General features: G+C 44.6%; 1 protein-coding gene across 8 annotated transcripts in view; it reads right to left on the bottom strand.

Moving 5' to 3' along the window:
- LOC147756665 (uncharacterized) overlaps positions 1-23,589 on the bottom strand; it is a 146,674-nt gene extending 123,085 nt beyond the window's left edge. For 3 of the 8 annotated variants that reach the window (XR_015323143.1, XR_015323141.1, XM_086982735.1), the window contains exon 1: positions 22,972-23,587. Coding sequence is in view for 2 of the 8 variants with exons in the window: in XM_086982737.1 (XP_086838863.1) it covers positions 22,972-22,989 (18 nt within the window). In the remaining 6 variants the exon portion in view is untranslated. Of the gene's footprint in view, positions 1-22,971 lie in introns of all 8 variants that reach the window. The other 5 variants (XR_015323142.1, XM_086982736.1, XR_015323140.1 and 2 more) reach the window with 3 other exon arrangements.
- Between the last annotated feature and the right edge of the window lie 4,144 nt (positions 23,590-27,733).

Raw genomic sequence — 27,733 nt, 5'->3', positions numbered from 1 at the left:
TGAGAAGCTAATTGAAAGACTCAACGTAAACCTTAGTCTTGCTAATATCCGGTCATAGCAACTATAATTGAATATTATATATATAATTGATTATTAATTATATAATTAAATCTTCATAATATTAATAAATATAAATTAGCGGACTGATGATCGGTGTCAGGCGCATAAGCATGAAAGTGCGGCTATGTCCTGAACAGACTGAGGATACGGCCGAAGTTAGCGCCTTTGATTTGCTGCTCTTATAGTTACTCACTATCAGTAAAACTAACCGCCAAACGAATCGTATTATTCAGTGCAATTTATTTTTTAATTCGAATGCTCTAGAATATGGAATGTAGCATAGTGTATAGGTACATTGTACTACATTATGCTATATTTATATGTAAAGTTATGTAACGCCTATGTCGACCTACCTCGCCTATGTCGCTTGTAACTTTCACAACATCCTTCTGCGGAAATATCTTCACGCAACCGATAGCTGGTCTAGAAAACATTGGTCTTGGCCTTACCTCGAGGCTATTGATAACTAAAAATCTTACGTCAAAGTCCAACGCGTGACATAGTATTGAAGGATGTTGGCTCCGCGATTTTTCTCACGTTCGTCAACTCACGACGGTCACGCACCGAGCCTATTGCCTGGGCAAGTCTGGCAGCGCACTAGCGTTATTACTTGCATTTCTGTTTTTGCACTGGTGCTTACTTCTTGTAGATGGGTGGATACTTCTGTGTAGTCTGCTCCACGTGCTAGCGGTATCCCTGCTACCATCCGCTACCATTGCAGGCCAACCCATGTACTCAAGTTTACTCACCAGATAAACATTTGGCAAGACGCTATTTTTATCGCTATTCCAAATGCTGTAGCGGACATCTTGCCGCTTTACGTAGCCAACAGGTGCTGCTCCTTTAATGCTACTGTTACTCAAGCCTATTAAGTTTTGCTGAGCAGTATCGCTAATGATAAACAGGCCGCACTTCGGACTGCCCGTCCGACCATCGATGGACAGTTGAAACTTCTGTTTTTGTTGTTGAACTTGGTCTGTAGCTGCTAATTCACTGTCATATCGCCTTCAAGCTTTGCCGACCTAGCGAGTAAGCAGAAGCATCTCAGTACATACGCTCTATGTAGAAAAACAATAGCAAACTGACGAGATTCTGTGTTTCTTCTATCTGTTCGTTTGTCAGGAGTTTAACAGTAGCAAGACAAAAAGACGAACGCCTAAACTCTAGAATAACGCACGGCTCGAAAGATAGAGGCGCTTCCTACGATCACCACGTCAACTTAGAGCCGTCACATTTGGCTTACGGCGGCCGCCATTGCTACTGTTCAGATAAAACCAAATCAATATTAACGTGTTTTGTTACTGCTGCTGCTGCTGCTGCTGCTGCTGCTGCAGATGCAGATGCGACCGCTCTCTTCGCCGTAATCGTTGCCGTTGCAACTCCTATTTTTGTTGGCGTCATCAATTGATCATGGACAATTTTAACAGGCCGCCTTAGCCGTTCTAGGCACTCATAGGAGGTAATCGAAATAAAATTTCACCGCAGTTCGTCACGATTTAAAATTGGATCCTATGTGAAAAATCAATGTCTTCGTTCGCCTGTACCGAATAAAGCTCGCACGGGTCTGATCACTCTATTCGATCATAGAGATCATGTCAGGGTTCTTACTACCGAGTGGCAGATGTCGGACCAAGTCTACCCACAATTCTACATCGTCCAACATAAGTACATGACAGGGTAAAAGCCCCTTGAATCGAATATGTTAGGATCCTCTCGCAGAGTTCAAGGTTTCGTTTAGAACCATAGGTTGAATGGTATGGTCTCTATGATTTTCATGAGAGTGCGGTAAATATGTATCAAAAATAATCGCTTTCGGCTCTCCCTGCTGCGGCCTGATTGTCGTTCGATTACTTGTCCTTGTTTGCCCGTTTCCAATCATCCACAGCTTTAATTACCGTCTTCTGTTCATCGTTATGTTGTTTGGATCATCGCAGTTATAGTCCTCGATGCGGTACCGCACCATGGATGCTATGTTGCCTTGTTAGTACTGCGTTGCTAGATCCATTTATCTACTTAGAAGTGCCGATGCTAAGCCCCCATAGCCGAATTGACAGTGACATCTGAGTCGGTCGCCGAGAGACGAGATAGATGTGCTGTTCTGCTATTCGTTTTCCCCGCCGTTTCTTTTTGAGGGGAAAAGAACACAAACCGGTAACACTGTATCCAGTGGCTAAGATTTTGGGCGACGCTCCCAGACGCTCGTTCATCACGCCAATGATGGAGACCCGATGGACGTTGCCGCGGATTTGTGCCACTGCTGTCACAAAACCCATTGATAGAAGCGATGGAAGGGGCGTCATAAGATTCCGGCTGTGTTCTAATCCTTTACTCTTTCTTTAGCTCGTTTAACTCCGAGCGTCAGCGATAGTATTGTTGCTGTTGCTGCTGCTGCTGCTGTTGTAGATCCGGTCGGCAGAGTCAGACATTATCTTATTTTTTTTCGGAAAAACAGATCGAAATAAAACGAAGAAAAAGGGTAGGTTGTCTGCCCAACGAGTGGTGGCCTTTGGGCGACAAAGTGACTAGTGCTAGCCAGAACCGATGGGGGTTTGAACCAGAATTGCCCGCGCCCGTCAATAACTGACATAAACCGATATAATCGCATGTGTGTGTATTCATAACCGCGAAGAATCCTCTGGCTGATGGCGATCTTCAAAGCCATAGTTATATATCTTGAACCGTTTTTTCTTTATCTCTTTTATAAATGTATGTGGTATGTCGTACTATGACTTCTACTATCCTGCTACAAACTGGGAATTGCATTTTGTTACAGTAGCAGCAACGATGGCGGCGGCGGCGGCGGCGGCGGCGGCGGCGGCGGCGGCGGCGGGGGTTGCGTTAACATTATGGCATCTACAGCGTTTGAGTCCCACTGCGGAGCGCACTCGAAACTGTCCTGTTCTGCCTCCGTATCAGCGGGACAATCGCCAGCCATCAAGAGTAAGAATGCATTCTCGACAATGCATTCGTGTGTGCAGGCCCCCAAGAACTGCAGATGCGGTCACGCCGAAATGGAGGGAAGGTGATGGGTACGAGCACATACACAATGGTTTGCTAGTTTGGCTAGCCTTCGAAACGCCCATTCTGCCATTTTGGTCTTGTCAGTCTTTTCGACGACTCTGGACGACTCGACGAACGATAAAACGACAAGGCCATTAAGGGATCACCGCCAACTGCTCGACCGGTTATCTTCTGATCCGCTGGCTTTTAAATTGATTGAAGTTGTACTAGCATAACTTGACTACTGACCGGCGTCTTTTGTCTGCGTAGCGGTAACGACGAAGACAATGCAGAAACTAAACAGGATCAATCCGATCCGATCCGATCTGACTGGTTCCTAAAACTCGGACCCGCTCGAAACGAATTGTCCGTTTTAAGCCTGCGGGTGTCTATTGCATCCTTGTATAGGCCGTAGCTTTCGCCTGCACCGTCAGAGGTCTTTTAGCACCTTGCAGCATCGCGGCTAATTTCTTTTTGCATCTCTAAGAAGAGTAACGAAGGGGCAGTTGTTAGGACTACAACATTCTCTCACCTTGCCTAAACTACGTCATAGGTACAAATTTTAATCATTAACGAAGACAGGTTAGGTAGCGTTTATGCGGCAACAGCATGTGCTGTATGGCTACAGTTTGTTATATATTACCCACATGAGGGACGAATATCACAATCCGATAGGCAAAGAGCTTACCGCTGATGTGCACAACCAGAAGGTCTTTGAGAGAGACCGCTATCATTAAGGCAGTTACCCCACCGTATTCGGTTCACTATGTCCCGAAGTCAGACGTAGGTTATCTTGTGGTTTGTTACTGTCCCAAAGACGCACCGAAGGATACGATTGCCCAGCTTGAGTGTGTGTGGGGTGTTTGATCTTATCACTTCGTCGTTGTTATGTATCTTTGTTATATTTGCATGAGGATACAAATTCGCACTCAGATATCTTAGCTCACCGAAAGATTAGTACCGTCTCGATATTTTTACTCACGTTAATTATATTTTATCATTATTAACTTTATATATAAGCGGTTTCGAAAAAGGAACAAAGGCCATTTAGGCTTCAAGAAATTTATTTTAAACCATCATACATTAGCTAGTTAACTCTCGCGTAAAATAAAGCTCCAGTTGTCGCGGATACGTAGATTGGTACGAATGAGCTCTACGTTACTAGGCCGCTTGTTTTTGCCGGGTGCAGCTATTGTCCGATATGAAATTGAATTGAAAAGTCTAGCGATCCCTGTTCAGCAGATCTAGGTATACTGCATGAGCGTTTCTTCTGTAAATCCAGCAATGATATATTTCTTTCGTAACGTAGATTTATGACATATACTGAGATATGCGCATATTTCAACGTTGTTATAAATGCTATTTAAGCTCTATTCACAGGGTTAGTCTTCTGAACCTTGCCCTACTCACGCCTCTTGCCCGGCCATCTCTTCTCTCGTAGTAAACAAATGTCGCTTCTTTTTAGTCACTGCCATTTTCGGCTGAAAAAAAGGTTTACTTGACCAGGCATTCTTGGAGTTCCTTTTCCCAGTTATCAGCTCATCAGTGCGCTGCGGGAGCAGCAACATCAGCGGTCGCCTGATGCTGATACCTTTCGCAGTCACTAACAGCTTTCTTGGTCAACAAACGTATCGTTGACATGTTATCTACAGTTTAAAAAAAGTCATAGGAACTCGGCATGATTCGTTCCAACTGGCGTAGCAGCGTGGGTCAACACTCGTGTACATACATGTCATAGACCTTAGGAAGGCCGTAAAAGACCAACAAGACACGAAAGCTATTCAACGTAAACAAACACTATTTACTAATCATGTTTCTATTACACGTATGTAAGAAATTAGCCATTAACGTTGACCCTCAAGTCGCCATATTCTCTGATTGTTATATCTAACGTCACAGGCGCAATTCGATACAATGTATTGTAAAGACATGTTAGGTAACTACCCTATATAAAAATTGATCCGCTTTTACCCAACAATGATTTGCTTAAAGCAGTGTAATAACCCTATTTCGAATTTATTCGTACGTGTCTTTCATTTGAAAACGTCTGCTACTTTTTAATACGTTCTCCTGTGCTTTTTACCGTATCAGGAGCAACAGCAGTTGTTATTAGGGCTAAGCAGCAGAATGTTCAATTTGATCTCCGGAAAACGAATGGACGTTGCCCGAAACATTCATAGAAACCCAGTGGGTTAAATAAACAGACGAAGTTTTTTGTGCTATTCTTGTGTTATTGTTCACGGTGAGAAGGGGCAATTTGAGCTAGCAGATTTAGCCGCCCTATTCAGTAACAGTAGCGCGGGTATTTGAGCGGTGGCGATGGTACCGTCGATACCGTTGGCCGAAACTACGCAATACACACGCAGCTATAAAGCCGGCTTACACCGCTGGCATGGTTACCGTGACGTCTGCTCGTTTTATTCATGACGGCAAAGAGAAAGAGACGCCGTAGATAATTCGTAGCCAGCCTGCCAGCTGGCTCTGGACTCCCATTAATGTGCACCTGAGATAAGAATAAGGTATCGTCGTCGTCGTCGTCGTCGTCAACAAACAACAACAAAAACAAAAGTGCCACCGACAACGATAACAGCAACCATTACGATAGTAATCATAGCGATCGAAGCTGCAACAATGATAAAAAAACAGAAAATTCGTCGCAGTAGCAAACAACGCTGCACGCTAGGGGATAGTTTGAGCCTTCTTCGAAAATGTGGGAACGAACGTATGTTGAACATCCGTAGATAAAACTTGAGTTAATGTAAGTGACCACGTTAGTTTATAGAACGCACATTTATTCCTAGCTGACAAGGATCATCCTCAATGGCTGATAATTGTATAGATGAAAGTAAGAAGTGATTACCGATATTCTGAGCGCTGAATTTCAACGTCGCTTACTTTTAATTAGCAAATTTAGTTAGTTCGCTGAGATCTTTGGTCCTTATTCAGACAATTGTTCAATTATACGTCCAACAAGAAACCCGTTGAAGAACAATTGCATAAATTATACTTAAGTGCCACGAATTTATCTAGTTTTGAACAAGATACGTAAATCGAAATGCTTCCCTGCCGCTATATGTGCTCTTAATTACCCGAAAGATCTCTTGTCTGCATTTGTCAATTGCTAGATTCAGTCTCCTCATCATCTCGGTACAAATTCACGTCCGCGGCTGCAATGATCCTTCCGAGGCGATGTTGTTGGTTAACAATATGTCCACCAAGGATACCGCTTCAGATAGAATTGGTCCACCGGTTGTTCGATATCACCTTCAGTGCGGTTGTCTTTGGTATGCCTTTCTGTTGGTATTAGGTGAGTTACATATGCCAGTCGAAAAGATATGCTACGATCAGCCATGGTGGTGGCTATGAACGTGCTGTTGTACCATTCCCTGGGGTGTCTGAGAGGCACCAACAAGCCCGTCTGATTTTTCTATTTGGCACCCACAGGTCTTTCGTTCCACGAGTTCAACTAGTGCTGCTGTTAGCAGTTCGCTCGTTACGGCAGGCTGTAGTCCATGCGGAGCTGCATCTCGTGCATATTGCTCGACACATTATATATTCCATCCCGCCTTCCATTTGTGCTGTCCGAACGTGGGGTTGCCGTCTACGGCCTTCGCCTGATCAGAGCTAACCAGAAGCAAATGATAACTATGCTGCCTCCAATAGCTTCGTCTGCGGCTAGCTTATGGCCGCCGCTGCTGCTACGGATGCAGGACGCTGCCCTGCTCACACACAAAAAAAAGTTTTACATACGACTAACAAGCAATGCATAGAACGATGGCAGTATCAGTAGCGCTAGTAATAGCACTCAGTGGTACTTATACATGATTATGGGAGGACGAACAAGCCGCATTCTCGTCGCCGACATCATCGTAAGCAGCGGCAATGACGGCGATTGTGACAACTCGCTCGATCGAGCTCTTTCTCCTGTACAGTGGGATAGGCTGGCATCGGCGCCCAGGGAAGGCCAGACAACGATTGTTGGAGGAGAGTTTTGTTATTGTGATGACCGTGGCAATTGTAGTTGCGTCGGAAATAGGTGTGCGATATTGTTGAAGCATCGACCAGTTCAACCTGTCTACACTGGTGATGGTGATGCAAGCGTCGTCTACCGAGCGACACCAGCAAGCATCGATGGCTGTCGCAGTAAATCTCGACCGTCGTGTCAGAAGCATCTCACAGAGAATTGAGACGGGACAAGTCGAAACGACAAAACCAGAGACATGATATTCGTCCATTCCTCGTTTGCAGGAGCGGACTTGCGACGCGACAAGTCATGACAACGGCCTGGCACCGTTGTCAAAGCCGATATAAATCCAGTTATACAGATAGGAACAATAATTGGCAGCCTTGTTACCTCTTACCGTCCGGTAGTGGAGGATACAGGCGCAATACGCCGGCAGGGCTCACAGTCGTGATGGAAGCAGACCGCACTTTATACTCAAGTGTGGGTGGTGAATATATAGCACAGAATGTGCAATTCGGAGGTCGTAGGTTTAAGAAGGTACAGCAGACCGTAAACTCGTCTAGGTGATCTAATCATTTTTGACTGAAGAGATATTGATGTTTTTGAAAGGAAAATTGTGTTTTCGTTAGCGGAAAAGTACAAACAATGGAAGTGAAAATAGCGCAACGGTGTCACATAGGCTACCACTTTATACTAGATAGTAGAAACTTTGTGGCTGTATCGTTAAGATAAAGTCTGTTCGTAGCTATCCCTTGACGCATCTATACAAGCAAACGAGTAGAGCGATTCTATGATTTTCACGAGTAAGGTCACCATTACAAGAGGAGAAGCAATAGCATAGGTATGCTGTGTTGGCGACTTGTGTTTCGTATTAAGTTATGCATTTTTTCCTTTTTGCTCTAACTCACCTAAGCACAATTTCGATTAGATATACTTATCAGGAGTCGATAAAAATACGTCATTTAACCATTTCTTCAGCATTACTTTACCTAAGTATTTTACAAAAAATAGCAGGGCTTTTAAAGAAGATGATTAGCTCCCAGGGGTTTCCAATGCCCTAAGTGCTTTACGGCGCAAACAACCTGCGAGCCATACGCCACTTACAAAGGTACAGCCCCAGAAGGCCCAGAGTCGCTACCGACGTGGCATGGTCCAGAGTGCTAATCGCTCTGTCGTTTGTTGGCTAGCTGACTGGCTCGGTCGCTCGCTCGCTCGCTCACTCACTCGCTCACTCTGTTGTCCGGCGACTTCTCTACGGACGACGATGATGGCGGCAGCCGTGAAAAACAGGCTCCTTCCTTCAAGGCCCTTCATGGTAGTGCCTTTTAACGACTCTACCCAAACGGACATCAAGGGCTAGCAGGCAGTGACTTAAATTACAGTAGCTTCGTTCAGTGCTACCTCTGTTGTGGTTGTAGTCGTCTTGTAGCTCGTCGTCCGTCCTAGCCCAGTGTTGAGTCAATAAGGGAAGGAGAACCTTAGAACCCTTTATGCTTTCTGCGGGCGTCTTGTAACTCTGGTGACTTCGGTCGTAGCGGCGGCCCGACAACCTGCTGCAAAAACAGCAACAGCGGGAGGCTAAGGGCTAGGGACGATACTGTGCACCTCAGCAGGGTCGCCGAAAACTTTGCCGTTTGTTCTTTGCTTGGACACTACGCAGTCATGCAAGCTATAGGCGGTACACTGCTACTCTATCGTATAAGTGGTTCTGCCGCTCTAAAGGACTTTCCACAAACAACAAGCTTCGACTCGGGCTGTATACTATATGCGAGTAACGCTCAACGCTAGTATGCGCGTGTGCGGGGCATGATACAGCGTTGGTGAGCAGCGAGCCGACTAAAACGTCCATGGGTCTACCGAGCTATTTACTACAAGTGGCTATGGTAAAAGCACACAAGAATGACGAGGATAAGATGGATAGAGTATAAACTGCATTGACACGAATAAGGGAGGAAGATAACGTTTGCCTCGAGCATAACCGTACTCATCTATGCCCCCGGGTATTTGAACTGTATTTGAGTGCGTTTAAGTATTGAAGTACGCTTATCCGCTGGCATATATATACGTGTGTGTATGTGTATTAGATGGAGCTGAAGAAGGACTTGGTGAGCATGAAGATGGCTTAAGGAAATAGAGGCAACGCAGCTTCTCAGCAAAGGCCGCCCGATGACGATATATAATATTAAAGTGCACTAAAAGCAGTACGAGCAGGAGCTGTCCTAGTCCCGGAAATGGCTTGAGAATTGCGTAAATGTGTGCGTGTGTGTGTGAATCTCAACTCCTTCTTGTGGCGGCCGTAAAAACTCCTGTTGGGAGCTCCTGTAACGCATAAACAAGCTCCTATGGAAGCGAAGCTTCTCTTCGAAAAGCCTGACAGTCTCAGAAGGAAAAAAAACAGACATTTAGATTACATACTGAGATATAGTTTGATTTTTATAATGTAACTAGCAAAAGACATTTTGAACGACGTCAAGCAGCTACGTCATCGGATACACTGATTCCTCTACCATAAACAAACATACATAGGCAGTAAGCATGCTTTGCCTTTGTCCTGAATTAAATCGTCCAATTTAGACTGACGCCATCCGATTCTTTGCCGACGTGTCCTTTTCGAGGCATTATGAATCAACTAAAGCTTTTTCGTGTCTTCCCGGGCGGTTTTTGTTATGATTTATAGAATCATTGACAAGCTATATGATCCAGGTGAAAAGCAAATAAATAGACTACGAATATTAATTAAATTTATGATTTACTATAAATGTTTATAAAATGTAGAGAGTGAACTAGTATACTAATGGATGAGCGTATGGTTTTGCAATATGTAAAGATCAGGGAAACAAAAAAAAGGGAGGAAAATAATATGACAGTCGAGATAATTAGTAAAATCTATAGCCTTCTGTCTCTAACCGTGTGCGCTGTTGCGCTGAGTATCGCCAGCTGCTGCTGTTCCTTCGTCGTCGTGCTTGTCATTCTCCCTCTATGATCCCCCGTTATACTTTCACATCATGCCAGCGTATGCAGTGTACATGCACTGAGAAACTATGGAAATCGTTGGCTAGCTGGGTTGTTCGCTTATTTATTTATTCATTCATTATTTGTCCGCCCGTTGGTAGAGGCCTGCTCAAACAACAACAGCACTGAAGGTTTTCATTCTCTGCTACCAGCGCTGCTGTAACTCTTAAATCATTTATTTTCATGTGGTCTATTGCCTTCAGTTGCTTCTATTTCTCACAGGCCTTTGCAACGAGAACTGCCTCTTTCTGCTACAGAGCAAGGCCAAGAGAGTCGCGCGAGCGGGCGCGTCAGCGAAACCCGCTTTCGGCTCGATGTGCATGGAGTTAGTCCGGAGAGGGTGGCAGTAGTGGACGACGGCCGTATGCTGCGAGTAACAGCAACACCAGAATGAGACAATGGACCGCTCTAACACCGACCCTCATATCGATCAGCATTATTGGTACCAGTAGCATCAGTACTAGTATAACCATCGAAATAACAACTTTGGTTGTGCATAAGCAAACAATTGCCCTATGCCTAGATCCAGCCAGATAAGTTCCTGCCTGGTCAAGTTCCTGATGAACATTTACTTGCAAACATCTCTATAAGCCTTATCGAGGAAGTCTTGAGCATCGCAACTTTCAACGAAAATTCGAGCGTTGCCGACAAGCTATATAGTCGTCGTTTCCGAGAATGCCGTACGATTTGTTCTTAGATAGAAAAATAAGTGCACTCCATGCACACAATGTAGCAATACAAACTGCTTCCTGTACAGCCGACTAAAGATTCCTTTGGAGCAGATGGAGCTCATGCATATGTTCTATGTAATTTTGTATGAAAAAAATCGACTTTTGCTGATAAAAGGTCAATACATACACATCGACAGGTGCAATTACATAAAATTGGTAGGCAAATGTACACTGGAATTGATTGATATAAACAAGTACCTCAACATAAGATATACGCTTCGTGTTTTGGTTAGAGGAATAATTGGACTGCGGTGATTTGGGATCAGTTTATATAAAAGTAGTGTCTCTAGAAACGCTTCTAAGCTACGGACGGCGTATCATAAATTTGACTCCGCATTGTCGCTATTTCAGCCAAGACACATAATTGATTTCGTTATTAAATTAAGTTCGGCAAACTGTGGCGGCAAAGAGGGGGCTTTCAGTAATGATCTTGTTGTTGCAAACGGGGTCAATATGGCTGGCGGATAAGCAAATAAGCAAGGCTGTGTAGACGGTCGGCTAGCTAATGCTACCCCTAAAATACAGCCTTGTATACAGCCTGCCTACAACCTCGGCAGGCCAATGAGCTGTGTACACACACACATATATACAGACTACACGTTACGAGTGATTCGCTCTTCCCAAGGGCCAGCTATTCCACCCAATTAAATTTGGTATGGAACGAACGAGATAGGGTCGAACGAGTAGCGCGCCTGATAAACTCAGCAGAAAGTCTAGCTCTAAACTCTACCGTAGTCTATAGCAGCACTGTAAATTTCGAACGTCTAGTAGACGCTGTTGTTCACCCCTGGTAGCCACATATCGCCATGTAAATTTACATGGGTGTCCATCGTTGTGACGACATTACAAACTATGGCAGGCCAGTTATTTTTCCTATGCTGTCGGTTGACCGCTGTCTGATCCTGAGTAGCGCTGCAGTGCTCTTGCACCGTAGCTTCGCTCCTGTTGAATGTTAAATACAGTTCGGGGGTATGCTCCGAGGTTCTTTTATCTCATGCCTTGTATTGTCCAATGTATTAGCTGAACAAAAAACACTCGTCCACAGCCAGCTTCACCACAGTCGTAGACAGGCGTCCTGCTGCCTTCTGCGGCTTGCAGCTCCGACGCCCGATAGGTCCGGTTTCGTGTTTCGAAAGTGTTGTTTCTTGTTAGCGCGAGCTTGGAGGAACGTTAAGGCTCTAATTAACTCGACTGCGCGGAGCGGGTACTCAGACTAACGACTCAAAGCGAACAGATGACTGAACGACCGAAGAGAGAAGACGAACAGGAAGTTGCTCTGGGCTTGGCTGCTCCGCTCGTCCCTCAACTCGAGAACCTGCAAAGGTGTTTCTAGGTTCGCAACGACGAGGAAAGCAGACTCTGCTCGCTCTAGGCAATAACGCCACCCAGCAAAACGTCCCCCTACCCTCCTATCTAGTTACCTATCTACCCATCCACTGCCGAAGTAGCCTAGTTGTAAAAGCATATTTGGACAACCGACGCCACTCGACCCCATTGATTTTTGCACTATCTAGCCAGACTGGTAGAAGTTGAAGGAAAGCAAAATGCTCGCAGCTATACGAGTGGCGTAGAGCTTACTACGCACGGTGACATCCGAACGTAACTTTTTGAACGTATACAAGCGGTTAGCGGATAGCTAAGCGTCACGTGGAGACAAATTCAAGCAGTATAATAGTAGTCAATTTGTAATTAGTTGTAGGATCATGCCTACTCGCTTACTGATAACCATGTTAACGCTTCGATGGAACAGCTATCTATATTTGGATACTTTGGCAAGCATCCTACTTTTATTGGGCCTCGATGATTATATAGGCAGACATCGCTTTCAAGATTCAACACTTCATAGAGCTCCTATTGCCAGACAGGGGCTGGAGCATACAACGACAGTGATTTTGAGTGTGGTAGTAATAAATGTTATATTGCATAGAACCGTTTATTGCTTTTTGCATTATCTCTGTCTAGAAATGGTATTTTGGACTTATGAAGGAAGCGTCAACCTTCGCCTTGATAATGCCTTCCTTATGCCATCTCTGTTCTGTAACAGAAACAGAGAACCTACGATATCGTAAACAGCCCGCTATCAAGTCTATGCTACCTGCCTATACCTGAATAAATGCGAATCAATTAGTTTGAATAAAATATCAATTTAGAAGGTTTATCCGATCTGCACTGATAATTGTAGCTTCTTCTTCTTCTCTCCGAATCACAACAAATCAGTGGCGCCTTTCCTTCTACAAGTCGAACCTGTTGTCATAGGTAGATGGCACGCACGTACATACGTGCGTGCATGCATGCGCGATAGCTCGAACGTATTAGATATTCAACGTTTTTTGCGTCTCGGCTGTAGTACGCTTTCTCTCGTCCAGAGTCTGCGTTATTTCTGATCGATAATTTGTATTATAACGGAACGGAATAGCTAACAGACAAATCGTGTTACTTACTGGCGAGCCTTCTAGAATCGAGCATGAACACTTTTGTTGAAAAGTGAACTGGTGCCGGGGCAGTCACGTAGGATAGTATAGTATTTACACCGGCCGAGTTCAACCGAGAGTGAAGAATCACGTTCCAGCAAAAATGGTTAATAGCAGATTATCAGCCGATTTTATATACAGGAACAGCGAAGTGCCATAGCTTCCAGCGCTACTTGAACAAATGTAGTATATATTGTCACTAGAGTTTCTTAATTTGAATTCATAGCGGCACATGTATTTATCGTTTCTGGGTTTTTTTTTCAATTTCTCGGGATGTTGACCCACAATGGCTGGGCTTACATTATCGAAAACTTATGAATTACATTTAGAACATGCATTATTATTATTATTACTATCATCTCAAAATACTTTTTACTGAAATTGATGCTAAAGACATGTTATCTAGGCTCACTTTCGCACTCCCCTGCGCGAATTTTTTCATGACCACAATCCACATCTAGCAGCCATTTGGAACCGGTAAACACAATGTTTATCTAATGCCAGGTAATGGATTCAACCCGTATGTCAGAATCCCTATTCAGAACAACGTAACGTGCGAGGGCGTGCCCGAATGCGACCAAACTTCTTTTGCAACTTGACTCATCATAAAATGAACAGAGTCAGTTCTTATCTAAACCCTGAACCGGAAGGCATTGCCAACGCCCTTTCTTTGAGTCACAGTACATCATCACTAATACTGGAAGATTCGTGTATACGGAGCGCGATTATTGCAGGTTGTGTCGTCAAACCGTCAAGGCTCAAACGTGACGCATTGCCGGACGTTGAGGGCGGATGTTGATGCCGTCGCCGTATGCAAATGTCATCATTTACTACTTTTGCTAGTTCAGCCGTTACATTATTGCCAGTTTCCACAAAGACGACGCTACGATTATGACTCGTATCATTACTATTCAATGCCGCGACAACTGATTCGAGATGAAGTGAACTAAGCCGAGCTATGAAGAGACCCTCGAATGCGAAATGGTACTGGACACGGTGGGCAATAGTCGCTTACGTCCGCAGTCTGAGCTATAAACATTAACTAAAATGTTGGTGAGGTGGCCAACACATCGATCGTCCACAATACCCTCCGATCTTTGGCCACATATACCTGCTGACTGCCGGCGCCGATTCCCAGCGTCCGCCAAAGCTTGATCCGCGGACGGACGCGTGTATATAAGCCTGTGTTCATTTACGTAAGTTCCTCCATAGAAAGTGACTTTGCTTACACTGTATAGCACAATGGTCGCGAATTCAAAGAACCCATTATCGCTTTTCAGGCGAACGGCTCATCTGTTTGACGCGGAGCGATGATGAGACTGCGTGTCACTAAGATTACAGCGGCCATTGCTAACATTAGTACATCTTAAGCGTCCGGGCCGCATGAAACTGAACCGCGATGATGACTGCGTTGTGGCCAGTTTAGCTGGTTGACTCAAGTGTCCCGCCCTTTGCTAAAGAAGGCCGTGCCCTGGCACTTTTGCAAATTCTGGGCAAACCCACATGTCGGAATGTTTCATTTTGACGACACTGCTATAACCAACCAATTGAGGTATATGGCGTTCACCATTACGGTGTTCGTTGCCTCTGGCGGTAAATGTTTATGCTTCTGTATAGAATAATATCTTAACATTGGTCCGACGAACTCGCCGATTGATTTTATATTGAAGTGAAAGTTAAGAACTTTGTGAACTACCAAGTATCAATAAGTTTATGTCTCGAGGCAGTTATCAGCTTTATTTGTTTTCAGTGATCCTATTGCGAAATCGTGTACGAAAGGGATTGTTAGATATTTACTGCGGACGTGCGGACATACTGTCAACATACATTTTCGTATGAATGCAATACGGAACAGAATTCCGTATTGCACTGATACGAAAGTTGTATTTAATTACTCTATGAATGTTAATTAGTCTAGTCTTAGAATTACTCTATGATGATATGTTATATGGACACACAACGCTTTTTAGATGGGCTATGGCCCACCATATCTTGGACGTTTCTAACCTAAACAAAAGAGGGCCTGCAAAAACGCGATACCCCATCAACCTGTGTCTACGCAGCTCCTGTTGAGCACAATAGCTTAATTTTGGCTGGCATCGATGACAACTTTCGCAACTAAATGGGAGGCCTACAGCCTGTGCAGCATACATCATGTATAATATTCGTACTGCTACAACGAAAAATTCGGATAGGAAAATTACCATCGTATCATCTAGCATCACGTAGACTATCCTTGACAGTGAAGACCGTTTGTTTGACTCTTTGATGATTTGGCCATCGGTGACGAATCAGCACGTCATAGTCATTCCGCCGTGAGAACGCCGTTGTCATCCCGTGGGCAACCGGCCCCCGCTTCAACTGCCGCCGCTAGCACTGCTGTCTCTGTGGCCACCGCCACCGTCGTTGCCGATGCCGCAGCAGCAGCTCCTAGTGAATTTGTTCCCGGCTGTTTTTCCGTTCGTGGTGCTAGTGCCATCTTCTTTCGCCTGATCTGCCTGAGTGTGGGTGTGTAAGTCACCTGCTCGGCTAGCCATCCATTTAGCAATCCAGCCAGTCAGTGCTCCAGTGCTTGGGATAGCGTTATATACGGCGGTGTAGGAGCGGCCTATCGTGGACAGTCTGTCGTGAGCGGTACCACCCCCACCACTGTCGCCGGTTATCCGTCTGACTTAGTCGCTGTATGCTGCTGTCATTTATTATTACGTTGAACCAACATCGTCAGCTATGCGGCGAGCTAGAGATGAAGGACCAGCAGTTAGTTTACTGAGTGCGCGTGAGTTTTGGCCTATGGTCGGTCCGGACGTGACGAGATAGCCTCCCCGACTCGAGGATAAACACACTTCGTCGACCTTGTTTTCGCAGTTCTAGTTCCTTCGAATATCTTTCAAACACAAACTGTCAGGGCTAAACGAACCAATGAGCGTTCTTTTAGTTGGGGTTTGTCTTTTGCACCTCAACGGCACGTCAACGGGTAGGTAGGATAGCTAGCGGCTTTACGCAAAGGCTGGGACTACTGAGATCCTGTTTGAGGAAAGGTGTCCCAGCTTAAAAAAATTCTTAGGCCAGTCACTGCCGTAATTTGCTGCAGACGAGCGCTTGAAGGCCCAAAGATGATTAGAAGGATACCGAACCAAACAGCGTGGTCGTCCCGGCTTACCTCATATTCATATAGATATACACATATTAGGAAAGGATAAAGCTAAACCTAGATGATGGTAGGTTTGTACCATATAGACCGGCTCGTGCCGGTTTCCTGTAGAAATTTGAAGGCGTGTGAGCGCTAAGGAGATCGTATACACATTGTGTAAGCCTCACACTACGCATCGCGTGAAAGGATGCGTCGAAGAAGGCGGAGTACCGTATAATCGCGGACCTAACAACAGCAGCAGTATAACTAACTCAAGGTAAAGGTTGCTCTCAAAGAAACTGGCCTACGAGTCCCATTGCTTCAACATGGACATGCCATGAGGTCGACGATAGACGGCGAACAGATCCAACCAGGAGATAATGGTCGCAATCAGGAAATAAAACTTGAAAGGACAAAAAGCAACGGCGTCTCCGGAGCCATCGTTCATGACATTACTTCTCTGTTTTTTTTTGGACTTTTTTGTGTCCGGTATGTGGTAAACTTCAACATAAATTCGCCCTGAGGAACACTAGGTATGGCTGACTTGGCTATCGCAGTGAACGCGTTGAAGCGTACTGCTTAGCTCGTTCGGACGGACATCGACATTGTGTGTTCACTAGTTGAATGTGTCTGATGGATAACAGCGAGCACGAACTGTAAACTTGTCTGTGGGGGTGTTTTGAAGCTTTAAACTGAAAATGAACAAAGCTATGTAGAGAAAGAAAGAGCCCTGGACGTATTGGACTTTGGCTTATTGTACAAGCGAGGTGGTTTATGGAAAATCTTTTATTAAGGAGAGGAATATCACTTTAAATAGAAATTTCTCCAGTGTTGGCCTGGCCTATTCTTTGTGCGTTATCACCGTCGCCGTTATCGTCTGTCGTGGTCGTCCTCATTGCTGTTGAGCAATAGCCGTTGTATGGCCTATAAAAACTAAAAGTTAGTCCTCGAACCGAAGCAGTGTATCGTTTTCTCAATGTTCTCAATTCAGCTCTATATGTGATTCAACGCATACAAGGGTCTCAGCTTCGAACTCCGTTTCCGCCCCTTTTGGCCACCTTACGATTGCTGTCCCACTTGCTTTCTTGCGACGCCTTCGAAGAATTGCCATTCCAATGCATTCTCTATTACATCCGCCTGGTGTACGAATCTTCTCTAGTTCTCTATCGTGGTGTGGTTATGAGAGTCGTAGGGGTCTATTGTAGCATCATCGCGGCCATGTATAACTGGCTATCAACACGAATTCTCACACGCATAGTAAGTAGCTTCGAAGAAAAAAAATCCGATGGGTTTGACAAAGAGACGTGCACGCGTGTTCTTTCATCTCTACATTTTCGCATACAATCTATTTCACTTCTTTGCACACAGTTCACAGTGCACGATGCTTGTTATGGCTAGTTTACTGTAGGATTGGCCCATTACGGTGGCAAGACGCACTATGGTAAATAATTCCAGTACAGGATACCAACAGAGACGCTCTCACAATTTCACGGTGCCCCAGTAGAGCAAACTGACTGGATTTCCATTTTAAAAAAGTGTCGTACGATTAATATAGGCCGAAATTATCATTATATTAATATGAAGCATTAAGTAGTGCCTTATCTTTCATCAAGTAAGTAAACAACCAAAAGCATACGTCTTTTAAAGACAATACACGCGAACATATCATGTCTTTTGTATATTTTAAATGACTGCTTGAAAATAGGCAATAGTCGATCGTGTCAACGAAGCCATGACAATGAGAAGGTCTTTCACGCAGAAACGTAACTTGTTTTCGGCCGTATCGTCAACGCACTAGCCCTATATGCTTCCTATTTGTTTACTAATAAACGCCGGAAGCGAATCGCCTCCTTTCTCATTTGGGTTCCATGTGGCGGCCGCTAAAACTATTAATCGATTGCCTTCAGGTCAACTGTTGTGTCTTTTTAGGTTTTCGGTTGCCAGTCCCTGAGAGAACGTACACGCGGGTCAAGGCCTCATTTCGAACAAATGCGTTAGCAACATGTTGACTCTGGCATTATTATTAAATGGCATCAGGTCTGCCCACCAACTTGGAGCAGGACTGATAACGTGCTAACACGAAATAGAATCTCTATGGTACCGCACAAGTGTTGTGTATATTGAATCGTTTTAATTATGACGTTTCCATACTAAATGTTTGCTTTCGTGATGTGTGTTCAGCGCTTGAATAAATGTTTAATCAATATTACTTGTATAATGAATACGTCGATCCGGTGCCGTGGCCATAAAATATCTACTTAGGAAAAGCTGGCCAGCTTTTGTAGATTCGTGGTCGGTGACGCGACTGAGGACAAAAGGTACCACTGTATAGTATGAATATAGGTTTATATATATATAAGTTCTACATATCGTACAATAAAGGAGCGTCACGTGCTAATGTTTCAGTGCAATAATAGACGGTAAAGGGGCCAAGTTTTGTTTGTTTGATTGTCGTAAATAGAGCCGTGCGCAGAGTTACTTTGAAAAAGGTTGTGCGCAAGGTACGATAGTTAATATTGATTCTACATACCCGTCAAACATATAGGTTAACGACTATCATATTACGGCTATACAGTGGGTGACAGATAAATGACAGCAGGCTTGAATAGAGATGATCTTTGTTCGCACATCTGTTGCTCGACCAAATGATCCCGACACAAACAGCATACGCTTACCTACAAAGGCAAATTTCAATTTCGATAAATTCTGTTGTGTAGTTATAGAAGCGCTTCCGTCTGAGCGACTCTGGATAATTAAATATCGACACCTGCGCTTGAATCCTAGCCTTCACAGCGCTACCTGTTCTGAACAATGTTTCGCACAATGAAACGCATCGAAACTGCTTTCTGGGTTCAAAAAGGACGGCACCTTAAAGCATACCTATGTCACTGCAGGCGGGCGCTCGATCTTATTTTTCACATTCGGATGCTTGCGTTATTGGCGTTTACCTTCTTGTGTAATACTCGAATGGCTACAATGAGAACGACCGGCGGTGCTTCCAGTGTAACTGGTATCGAAAGCACGAAGCAAGCAAGCAACCGATCGGCTCGAATCCACCGAGAAGAGACTCTCCCTTGCCAGCAGAAGCACAAAAGCTACGTAAATGCGGTAGCCGTGAGGCTCTCGTATTCACTTCTGTCCCTTCTCGCTTGAATTCCCCGCTTCGCGCAGAGGGACCACCTCTTGCATGTTTTCATGGAAATTGCTGTTTACACGCGTTCCGACCGCAGAGACAAGTGACGCACAGCAGTCTAACATCGAATCTAAGCGAACTTACTCTATTACTTTCCTTCAGCGGTCAGCGGTTGCTCGTAACTTCTTAAGGTTCGGTCCGTTCCAGCAAGTGGTCTCCTTGCAGGCCATGCCAAGATTCAAAAAGGAATGTGGATTGAGAGAAAAAAGAGGCGCCGGAATACATCGTACGACTGGCGGCGTAAGGAACGGTGCGCTCATTGAAACAAAAAGCGTCCAAGCCTTGTCTTCTCGTTTAAATCTTCGTCGTACTCCGTGAAAGGCCGGTTGGAAAAGGAACGAACGTTGAGCCTGGGACGCATACCGCTGAACTATGCGACACCGCAAATTAACTAAGATGGTTAGAAGTTAAAGGTTCCGTGGGCCATTCTTAAGGGTCCATCTCTTCGAACAGGCAGGTAGATGTGGAATTAGAATGGCAAAAAGCACAGCCGTGGAATAGCGGTGAGCAGTGATGCTACTGATCTCACGAACAACAACGATACGATTATGTTGAACGGCAAAGACGATGATGCTTGGAAATCGTTGAAAAGACGTAAGATTTAGATATGAGACCCCACGTTTGCTTCGAATTCGAAAAAAATGAAATGGAAAAGAATAATATTGGATTGATGCGATCCTAGGATGGATCGGTATGTCTGAGTGAGATTAGGGAAATTTGGTAGCCATACATATATCCTTCTCCGCTGCCATCTGCTTAGTTCTTCACGCTGAATAAACAACAGCCACAAGGCTGTTTGGATGACTCTCTTCCTGACTGCTTGACTGGCTAGCTGGATCGAAAGACCTGCTTCGTCGTAATCGCGTCTCCCGTTACGCGTTTGCCATGCTCGTACTTCAAGTCTCCGCCTTCGAAGCCTAGGAGAGCAGCTGTCAGTGGCAGAAGACGCTCGCTTGCCGTGGAGCAGTCGGACGAGAAATGTTTGTATGTGAAGAACAGGGGGGCGGAGGACTCTAGCCTAGCACCCGCCAACCAACTGGCGAAAATCGATCGCACTTTCGCCTTCCGACCGTTGCCCGAGTCATCGAGGGCGCAACCAGATCCTGTGTTGCCGTCAAGTGTGGTCGTTTTACAGCACAATCACACGGCCATTGGCCAAGAAGATGATGTTAAGCTATGTGGTGTACATATCGTTAGTAAACAGATGCCAGACAAAAACCACCGTCAACGACAAAATCCTAATCGAGCCAACACATACAAGATAGCTTAATCGCGCCTTGCATGAAAAGTAAGCCTTTTTCTCTGCACCTTTCAGCCACTGACTGCTTCCCTTCATATGTACGCTGATTGCTTTGGATAAATTGTTCGATAAGTGATTTAGTAGACAAAACCGATGGACGCATTAATTTAATTATGTTTTGTTGAAAGAAAACGCTCAATAGAAAATAGCCATTGCCTTATAAGATGAATGAAGAGTGAGCTGAAATCGAGGTGATCGATAATGTCCAGCATGACGTTACACGCGTTCGGCTATTCTGATTATTTAACGCGTCACTGATCACAGCGACAGTTTACCTTCTCTAAGCGTCTTGTGCATTTCAGTATCTCTCGATTATCTCGGGACCATCTATTATTTAAAGCGTGTACTACGAAAGCAGAGTCTCTCCGTTTATGCGAGAAATAATTTGTAAATTATTGAAAACGCACAATGTCTATGTATGAAGCATCGTTGGACATACTAATCCCGTAAGCCGTCCGCGCCTATAGCTTATAATATATATGGATGTCAGTATAGACAACTGAATAGGAACAAAGATTTGGTCTTACGTGATCGGCGGTTTTGATCTGATCTGAAATGAAGTGTAAGCCAGGCTGGTAGGTGACAATCACACAAATAAGCACAAATTTTACCTTTAGGCACTTCATTGTTAATGGGTTAGTCTATCCAAGAACGCATTAATGGCAGCCGCTATTGCAGTGCTGTTATGTTAAGCCCAGTTCGACCTCTAATCCGGCATTAAATATAGACTAATTCAACTCCTTCTCTATGCCGCGAACAAAACATATTAAATATTTCTTTTTCTAAGTCTCATGGAAGGGGACTGCACTATGCAATTTGCCATGTGAGGTACAAAAGGGGAGTGCCCCAGGAGCGTCATGCTATCAACGTTTGTCTCTCCCATTGAGAACGTGCCTTTGCCACGCTTGGATGCTTCCTTGAAGCTCTTTTATCCTCACTACATCCATCGGCATATCCAGCCATTACCCAGTTCTTCAGCAAGCGATCAGCTGCGAAAAAACACAGACATGCAAGGATGAGCGGTAGTGCCCACTAGATATGATACACTGACGACGCCTTGCTCTCATTTATGTATACAGCGAGCGCTCAGTAAACTCGGACACAAAATTCCCTGCATCGCAGTGGAGGCCAAAACTGGCAGTTGGCAGTTACTCGAATTGGAAGTGTGCTTAAATTAACCCTAACAAAAAAGCACGTATCTCAGCATCAGTGGTCGACACACAGCTTCTTCAACTCTAACGAAACGGGCTGGGTCGCTTAATCTACGTGCAGCATGTGATATCGCTAACGCCAGGACCTAGCGAGGTGCCACGCGGTTCGTTCCGAAAGTTCTGATCAAACATAACACAGTCCTACTATAGGATGCTGGCACAATTCGTGCTGTTTAATCCAGAGTGTAAACATAACCCCGAAAGAGCACTTTAACTCAACCAACCACTATAAGGATGACGGGACTCCAATGAACACAATACTAACCCGTCAACATTATCTTGTATGCAGTTTACCGTGCAGAGCAAATGGTGACCAAAAAACATCGCCGTTCAGATATTTTTCAGGCCACCTAGATACTTATGTTCTCACCAACGGTCCGTTAAAAAGTAACGATGTCAACGAGCAATTTCAATCATGGTACGTAGCATTTGTATTTCTATCTATAATAAGATATAGGGGTTACGGTACTGTACAGAAAGTAGGAATCCACAAGCTCTTAACATAAAACCAATCGATTGATAGCTTATTTTCACATACGACAACAATCGAATATTATTCATCTGGACCTATTCATTTTATAGAATAATTGCGTAAAACAGCGACGTACGTCACACCCCACATGTGTGATTTAAAATGCCGAGAGGCACTAACTAAAAGGAAATTAAGTGTTCAAAAATATACTCCACAATCAAGTATATTTGTCTACCCAGCTTTTCAGTGATTAGTCAATAACACATCTCGTAACCTTACCTCAGTAACTAGTCCGCTCATACCACATGTGCCGTGTACGGCAAACTCACCTTAAACCTATTTTCTTCATAATGACGATAAGGACAGTGTGACCTATATAGTTTAGGGTCAAAAGTTCGTTTGCATATACGAAGCTGTATGTACTCACCATGGATTGAACAAACATGTTTCATACACTTTGTGATGCGCACATTGCCGTATTTTTTTCGACGTATTTCTGTTTTTTTTTTCATTTCTTCATCCTTTGTTTTTTCGTCTCCGCACACACAGTCGTACTGACGTTCTCGTACACAAAGCAGAAATTAGTCTGATCTCTCAGCCAAAAGTTAATTCCTCAATTATATAACTGAACCTTTTGCGTGTATTTAGACTTCACAGCCTTGGCAACTACCTGAAGCTATGATAATACTGATGGGCAAAAGCAACCTCTGTGCTTCTAACCGGGAATGCGTTTCTTTCCCTGTTATATGTAGAATAGATGAGATTGATTGTCCCAATGATGGCAGCAGTACAAAGGGGCAGTTGCTTTCTGTAAAGTTGACGTGTGTATGCATTTATGTATGGATCGTGTGTAACATGAGGTTCCGCGTCCAGTGGTGCCCACACTTGTACTGAATAGGGCCGACCTGAGTTAACCCTCCCAGTTACAACATACATTTCTACAAATACAAACGCACGCATACACACGTATAACCACGATCACCGAGATGCACACGCGCAAATACGGTAGGCCACGTAGTTTGTCGTCGGTTACGGTATAATAACGCGTGGCTGTTTCTACATCTCTTTCCACTCTTCATACATTCGCTCCCCCCCCCCCCCCCCCCCCCCGGATGGGTGACTCCGCTCGCGCTGGTAAGATGAATCCACTCTGGACAACTATTTATGAGAGTGGTTCGCTTGCCAAACGTCTGCTTAAGATCCCTTTTCATCGTGGTCGTCAGCGTCGCCGTACTTGTCGGCTGACCCGGCAGCTCGCGCCGGCGTCCGGTATTTTATCCCGTTGTCGGCGTACGAGACGTGGGTGGATTCGCTTCCATCGCCTTGCCTCGCTCAGTTCGGGTTATTCAACGTCGAGGGAAGGGCGCAAGGGTGGCAGGAAAGAAGGATAAATTAGGGTAGCGACTAGCAACTAGCGCGATGCGCAATGCGACCAGACGAGTAAACGGACGAGCTACGGCCAAGGTAAACTGGTAAACGAAAAGTCAGGGCAGCTTGCGCATATAAGCGCTAGCTAGAGCAATATTTTGCACTCTTGACGGAACTTTACGATAACGCCAGCAGCAACAAAATTTTTGTGATTACGATGGCCATTGCCGCTACTTCAGGGCGTCGTTATTCCTCGCTCTTTGGCAAACCTCTTCTCGAAGGCGGCGGCGGCGACGACGACAAACACAAATCAAGAATTTACTTGGATGGTTTGCTTCGGTACACAGATGCAGAGACGCTCCCTATCACTATTACTTTTACTACGACGATTGCTCCTGCTGTTCAGTTCTACCGGGAGAGGTGATTTGTTTTCCATAGGGACGCCGTTCGAAACAGATATGGACTTGTTCTTTTGATGTATTGCATGCTAAATGTGATCATCAATGGATATGCATGTCATTGTTGTAGTATGTCGCGAAAAAAAGAACAGTAAAATACGAAGTTTACATCACTAGATGCCTGCCATCTTTTTGCGTCTATGATCTGAGCCCTACACAGCTTACCTGTGTACGATACATTTGTCAATCAAAGCTTTACGCAGGCCGAACGAGTAGGCCCAAATTGCTCATTTAACCTCCTTTTATCTGAACGTAGCCATGCGTGAGGAATGACTCTGGAAAAAGTGGCGAAAGTATTGTGAAATAATGCCGGCTTAGCGACTACGAGCTGCTACAATACAAAACCCGCTATTTTGCCTTCTAAGTTTTACTAACAACTGTGCTCGACCTAGCCGACCTGCTAAACAACTGACATGTAACATGGAAATACTGTTCCTAGCATTAATAAAAGGCGCCGTCAAGCAGACTCTTCTAGATAAAAAAGTTTTCTGCGCTAGAGTCGTCTACCATCTTTATATGCCGCGACTGAAACAAGTCGGCGTACTCGTATGCATCCCGCCCAATTGGACGGAATACCCCGATCGCATAATAAAAAGTCTTTTGAAGTGTGGAACGAATATGCGATTTTATATACGTCTGTATATGTACGTATTCATATCCGTGGTATGCATGACACGTGGCCGCATTTCCTATGTAAGTCTATGTATGTATCCATTTCAAAAGAATCAACTTCGTGCAGACAAGACAAGGTCTTCTATCTAAGAATGTTTTTGTCTATGCACCTGTTCTGTTCACGGGTGTCATTCGTTCCCGCGCAGCAGTTTTGATTAAGCTAACGGCTTGCTGTTAGCTCTTAGGGGGTCTCCATTCCGCTGTATAAAAACCCGTACTTCTCGTGCGGTTTATACCATAGCTTTGAATGCCTGATTTCATTTACTTGGACAGCTGACTTAGCTTGTTCCCTAGGATCTAACTCTGTTGAAATTCGTTATCATTGGCAGCACGTTGACAGACTCTAGCCAGCCTTTCGGTCCCCGTCCCTGTGTAGTTCGAACAGATTCCATGTCAGTATCTGCCCTGATGTAGGTCATGTTAAACGCGAGAAATATCCACTGAAAATGCTTGTCCCTGTTACACGCTAAATCCACGGTACGACTATTGTTTTGCGGCAAATTGTCATACATGTATCATCGATATTGTTACTTATGCTGGTACTCCTGTTTCAAAAAAAGCGGTGATAATTGCAATAGTTGTTAGTGCTTCCTTTGCTTCTGATAATAGTATTCGGTAGTAAGATTCCATCTTTGCGCCCAACAGACGCTCCGGCAGCAGGCAGCTAAACGTGTAGGTCCACGACGAAAATGGAGAGGCACCTCAGTGTGGCCGTCGTTCCGTTCGTGTGCGCGATCGGGTATACATGTCTGCGTCTATCTGTGATGATAAGACAGCTGTCGACGGCCGTTTGTCGCCGCTGTTAGAGACGCCGTAACCGCTCATTGATGTGTGTAAGAGATACGTTTGGGCTAACGCCACAAACAATGAAAGACATAGAAACATCTCGAAGTCTGCACCTGCACGCACATACGCTCGCACGCGCAAACAGAAACGAAAGAGGACCCAGTCGTAAAGAAGGTGGACTGGGGCTCGAAAGGTAAAAAATCCGAGTCGAAAAGGTGCAGCGGAAAAATACTGGATTAAGAGAGACGGACGCACACTCAGAAACAAATAAACGCGGCGTTTTGTTCCTTGAAGTATCACAACAACCTGCTGCTGATGGCAACGGTGGACCGGTTTGATTGATTACGTTGTTTACCTAAAAGGACGAACGGACATCTTGGAGCAAAGTAACACGGAAGAAAATTAAATCATTTATTCCACTCTAACCATTAGGCGAAAGGCCGGTCACGTCACTGTTTAGTGAAGGGTGGACGCCTTAGACTGCCTTTGTGGTGACTGTTTTATTGTGCATCAGTTCACAGGCCACAGGCGCCCTCTAGGGGAAATGGTGTTAACTGTTTATATGTTATGTTGAAAAAAACGCCGTCTTAAAACTTATGACAGCATAAGAAAGAACATATGATTCTTATCACAGTTTGGCTAATCTGTCCAAATTAGCAAAGCTAATATTTCCTACACGAACTTCTTCGTGCGTTGTATCATACGTAGAACCAACTGGTGAACGTGTCGTGCTATAATATACAATTATAATAACAGACACCGCATCTATAGTAGAACGACTATAGCGAAACTTCAACTTACTTAAAACGATGTTATTTTGTGATCATTGGAATTCGGGACAGCGTACAATAGGAACGATGAGCGCAACAAATACTTTCCTTACTTTTCACACAGTCGACAGCATTTATGCGCCACTCAAGTTGTCCGAAATTATCAATAAGTTTGTTGTAGAATTAGCTACGTTGATGTTCATATTTGCTCTCCCGTTTCCTTTGACTGCGTAGGTCTGTGTTACACTGCTCGTCACCAACCATCGATCAGGTACGAGCTAAGTTCAGTCTATGTTAAGAAACGATAAACTACATCATTTTACGCAGTAATAGCTATGTACGCTTTGATATGGCACAGTTGGAATTTACCGAGTTCGTCACTCACTTAGAGCTTCGATACCGTTTACCTGTACATAGTCCCGAAGCGGCTGCAATCCATAACAGGATCGAGAACAGGACAGGTGTCGGCGGCGTTAAGAAACAGCAATCCTCCCCGAGTAGAAGAGACGATGCGGCGACAAGTGGCTAGATAAGCTGGAGGAAAAGTATCGCCAAAGGTTACAGAAGATGATAGGCATATAGAGTGATACATGAGTCGATTGAATCCTTCAGTGGCCATTGTTTATCATGACGCCCCGATTGATCACTGAAGCGTGTAACCTGTCTCCTGCACACTCAACGAAATCGGCATTCTGTTCGCTACGCAATTATCAACGACAACGAGAGCACGAACTGCACAGAAACTATATGTCCTTAGAATTATGGCAGTCCTGCAAATTTTCAAAGTATAGTACAAACCGGGCCGAGTATGGCAAAGGAACGTGGATCAGCAGACGGCAAGCTGATGTTTGTTGAAGTCGCCTTGCAACAATGATTCATTTGAGAAATGCCCAGCAGTTGAGACGTGATAAATGATTTGCAAAAAAAAAGGCCCTTCGACTACTGTAGATACGCGTACGGAGAATAATGTAAGTTTGCTGACAGCGCCTCGTCACAAAGCATCTGTAGGCCATCCAATGCTTATACGGGACCACAGGAGGAGTAAGTACCATGTCTCTAAGAAGTGTGCAGAGGTTCATTTAGGAGAATAGAGCAATTTGTTGGAGTTGATACTTTGTATGAATCACAATTAGTA

Source organism: Varroa destructor, unplaced genomic scaffold (assembly GCF_002443255.2).
Source record: "Varroa destructor unplaced genomic scaffold, Vdes_3.0 BEIS01000003.1, whole genome shotgun sequence".
Taxonomy (NCBI): Eukaryota; Metazoa; Arthropoda; class Arachnida; order Mesostigmata; family Varroidae; genus Varroa; species Varroa destructor.
The sequence above is the reverse complement of the archived record's forward strand: the minus strand, read 5'-3'. Positions and strand labels throughout refer to the sequence as shown.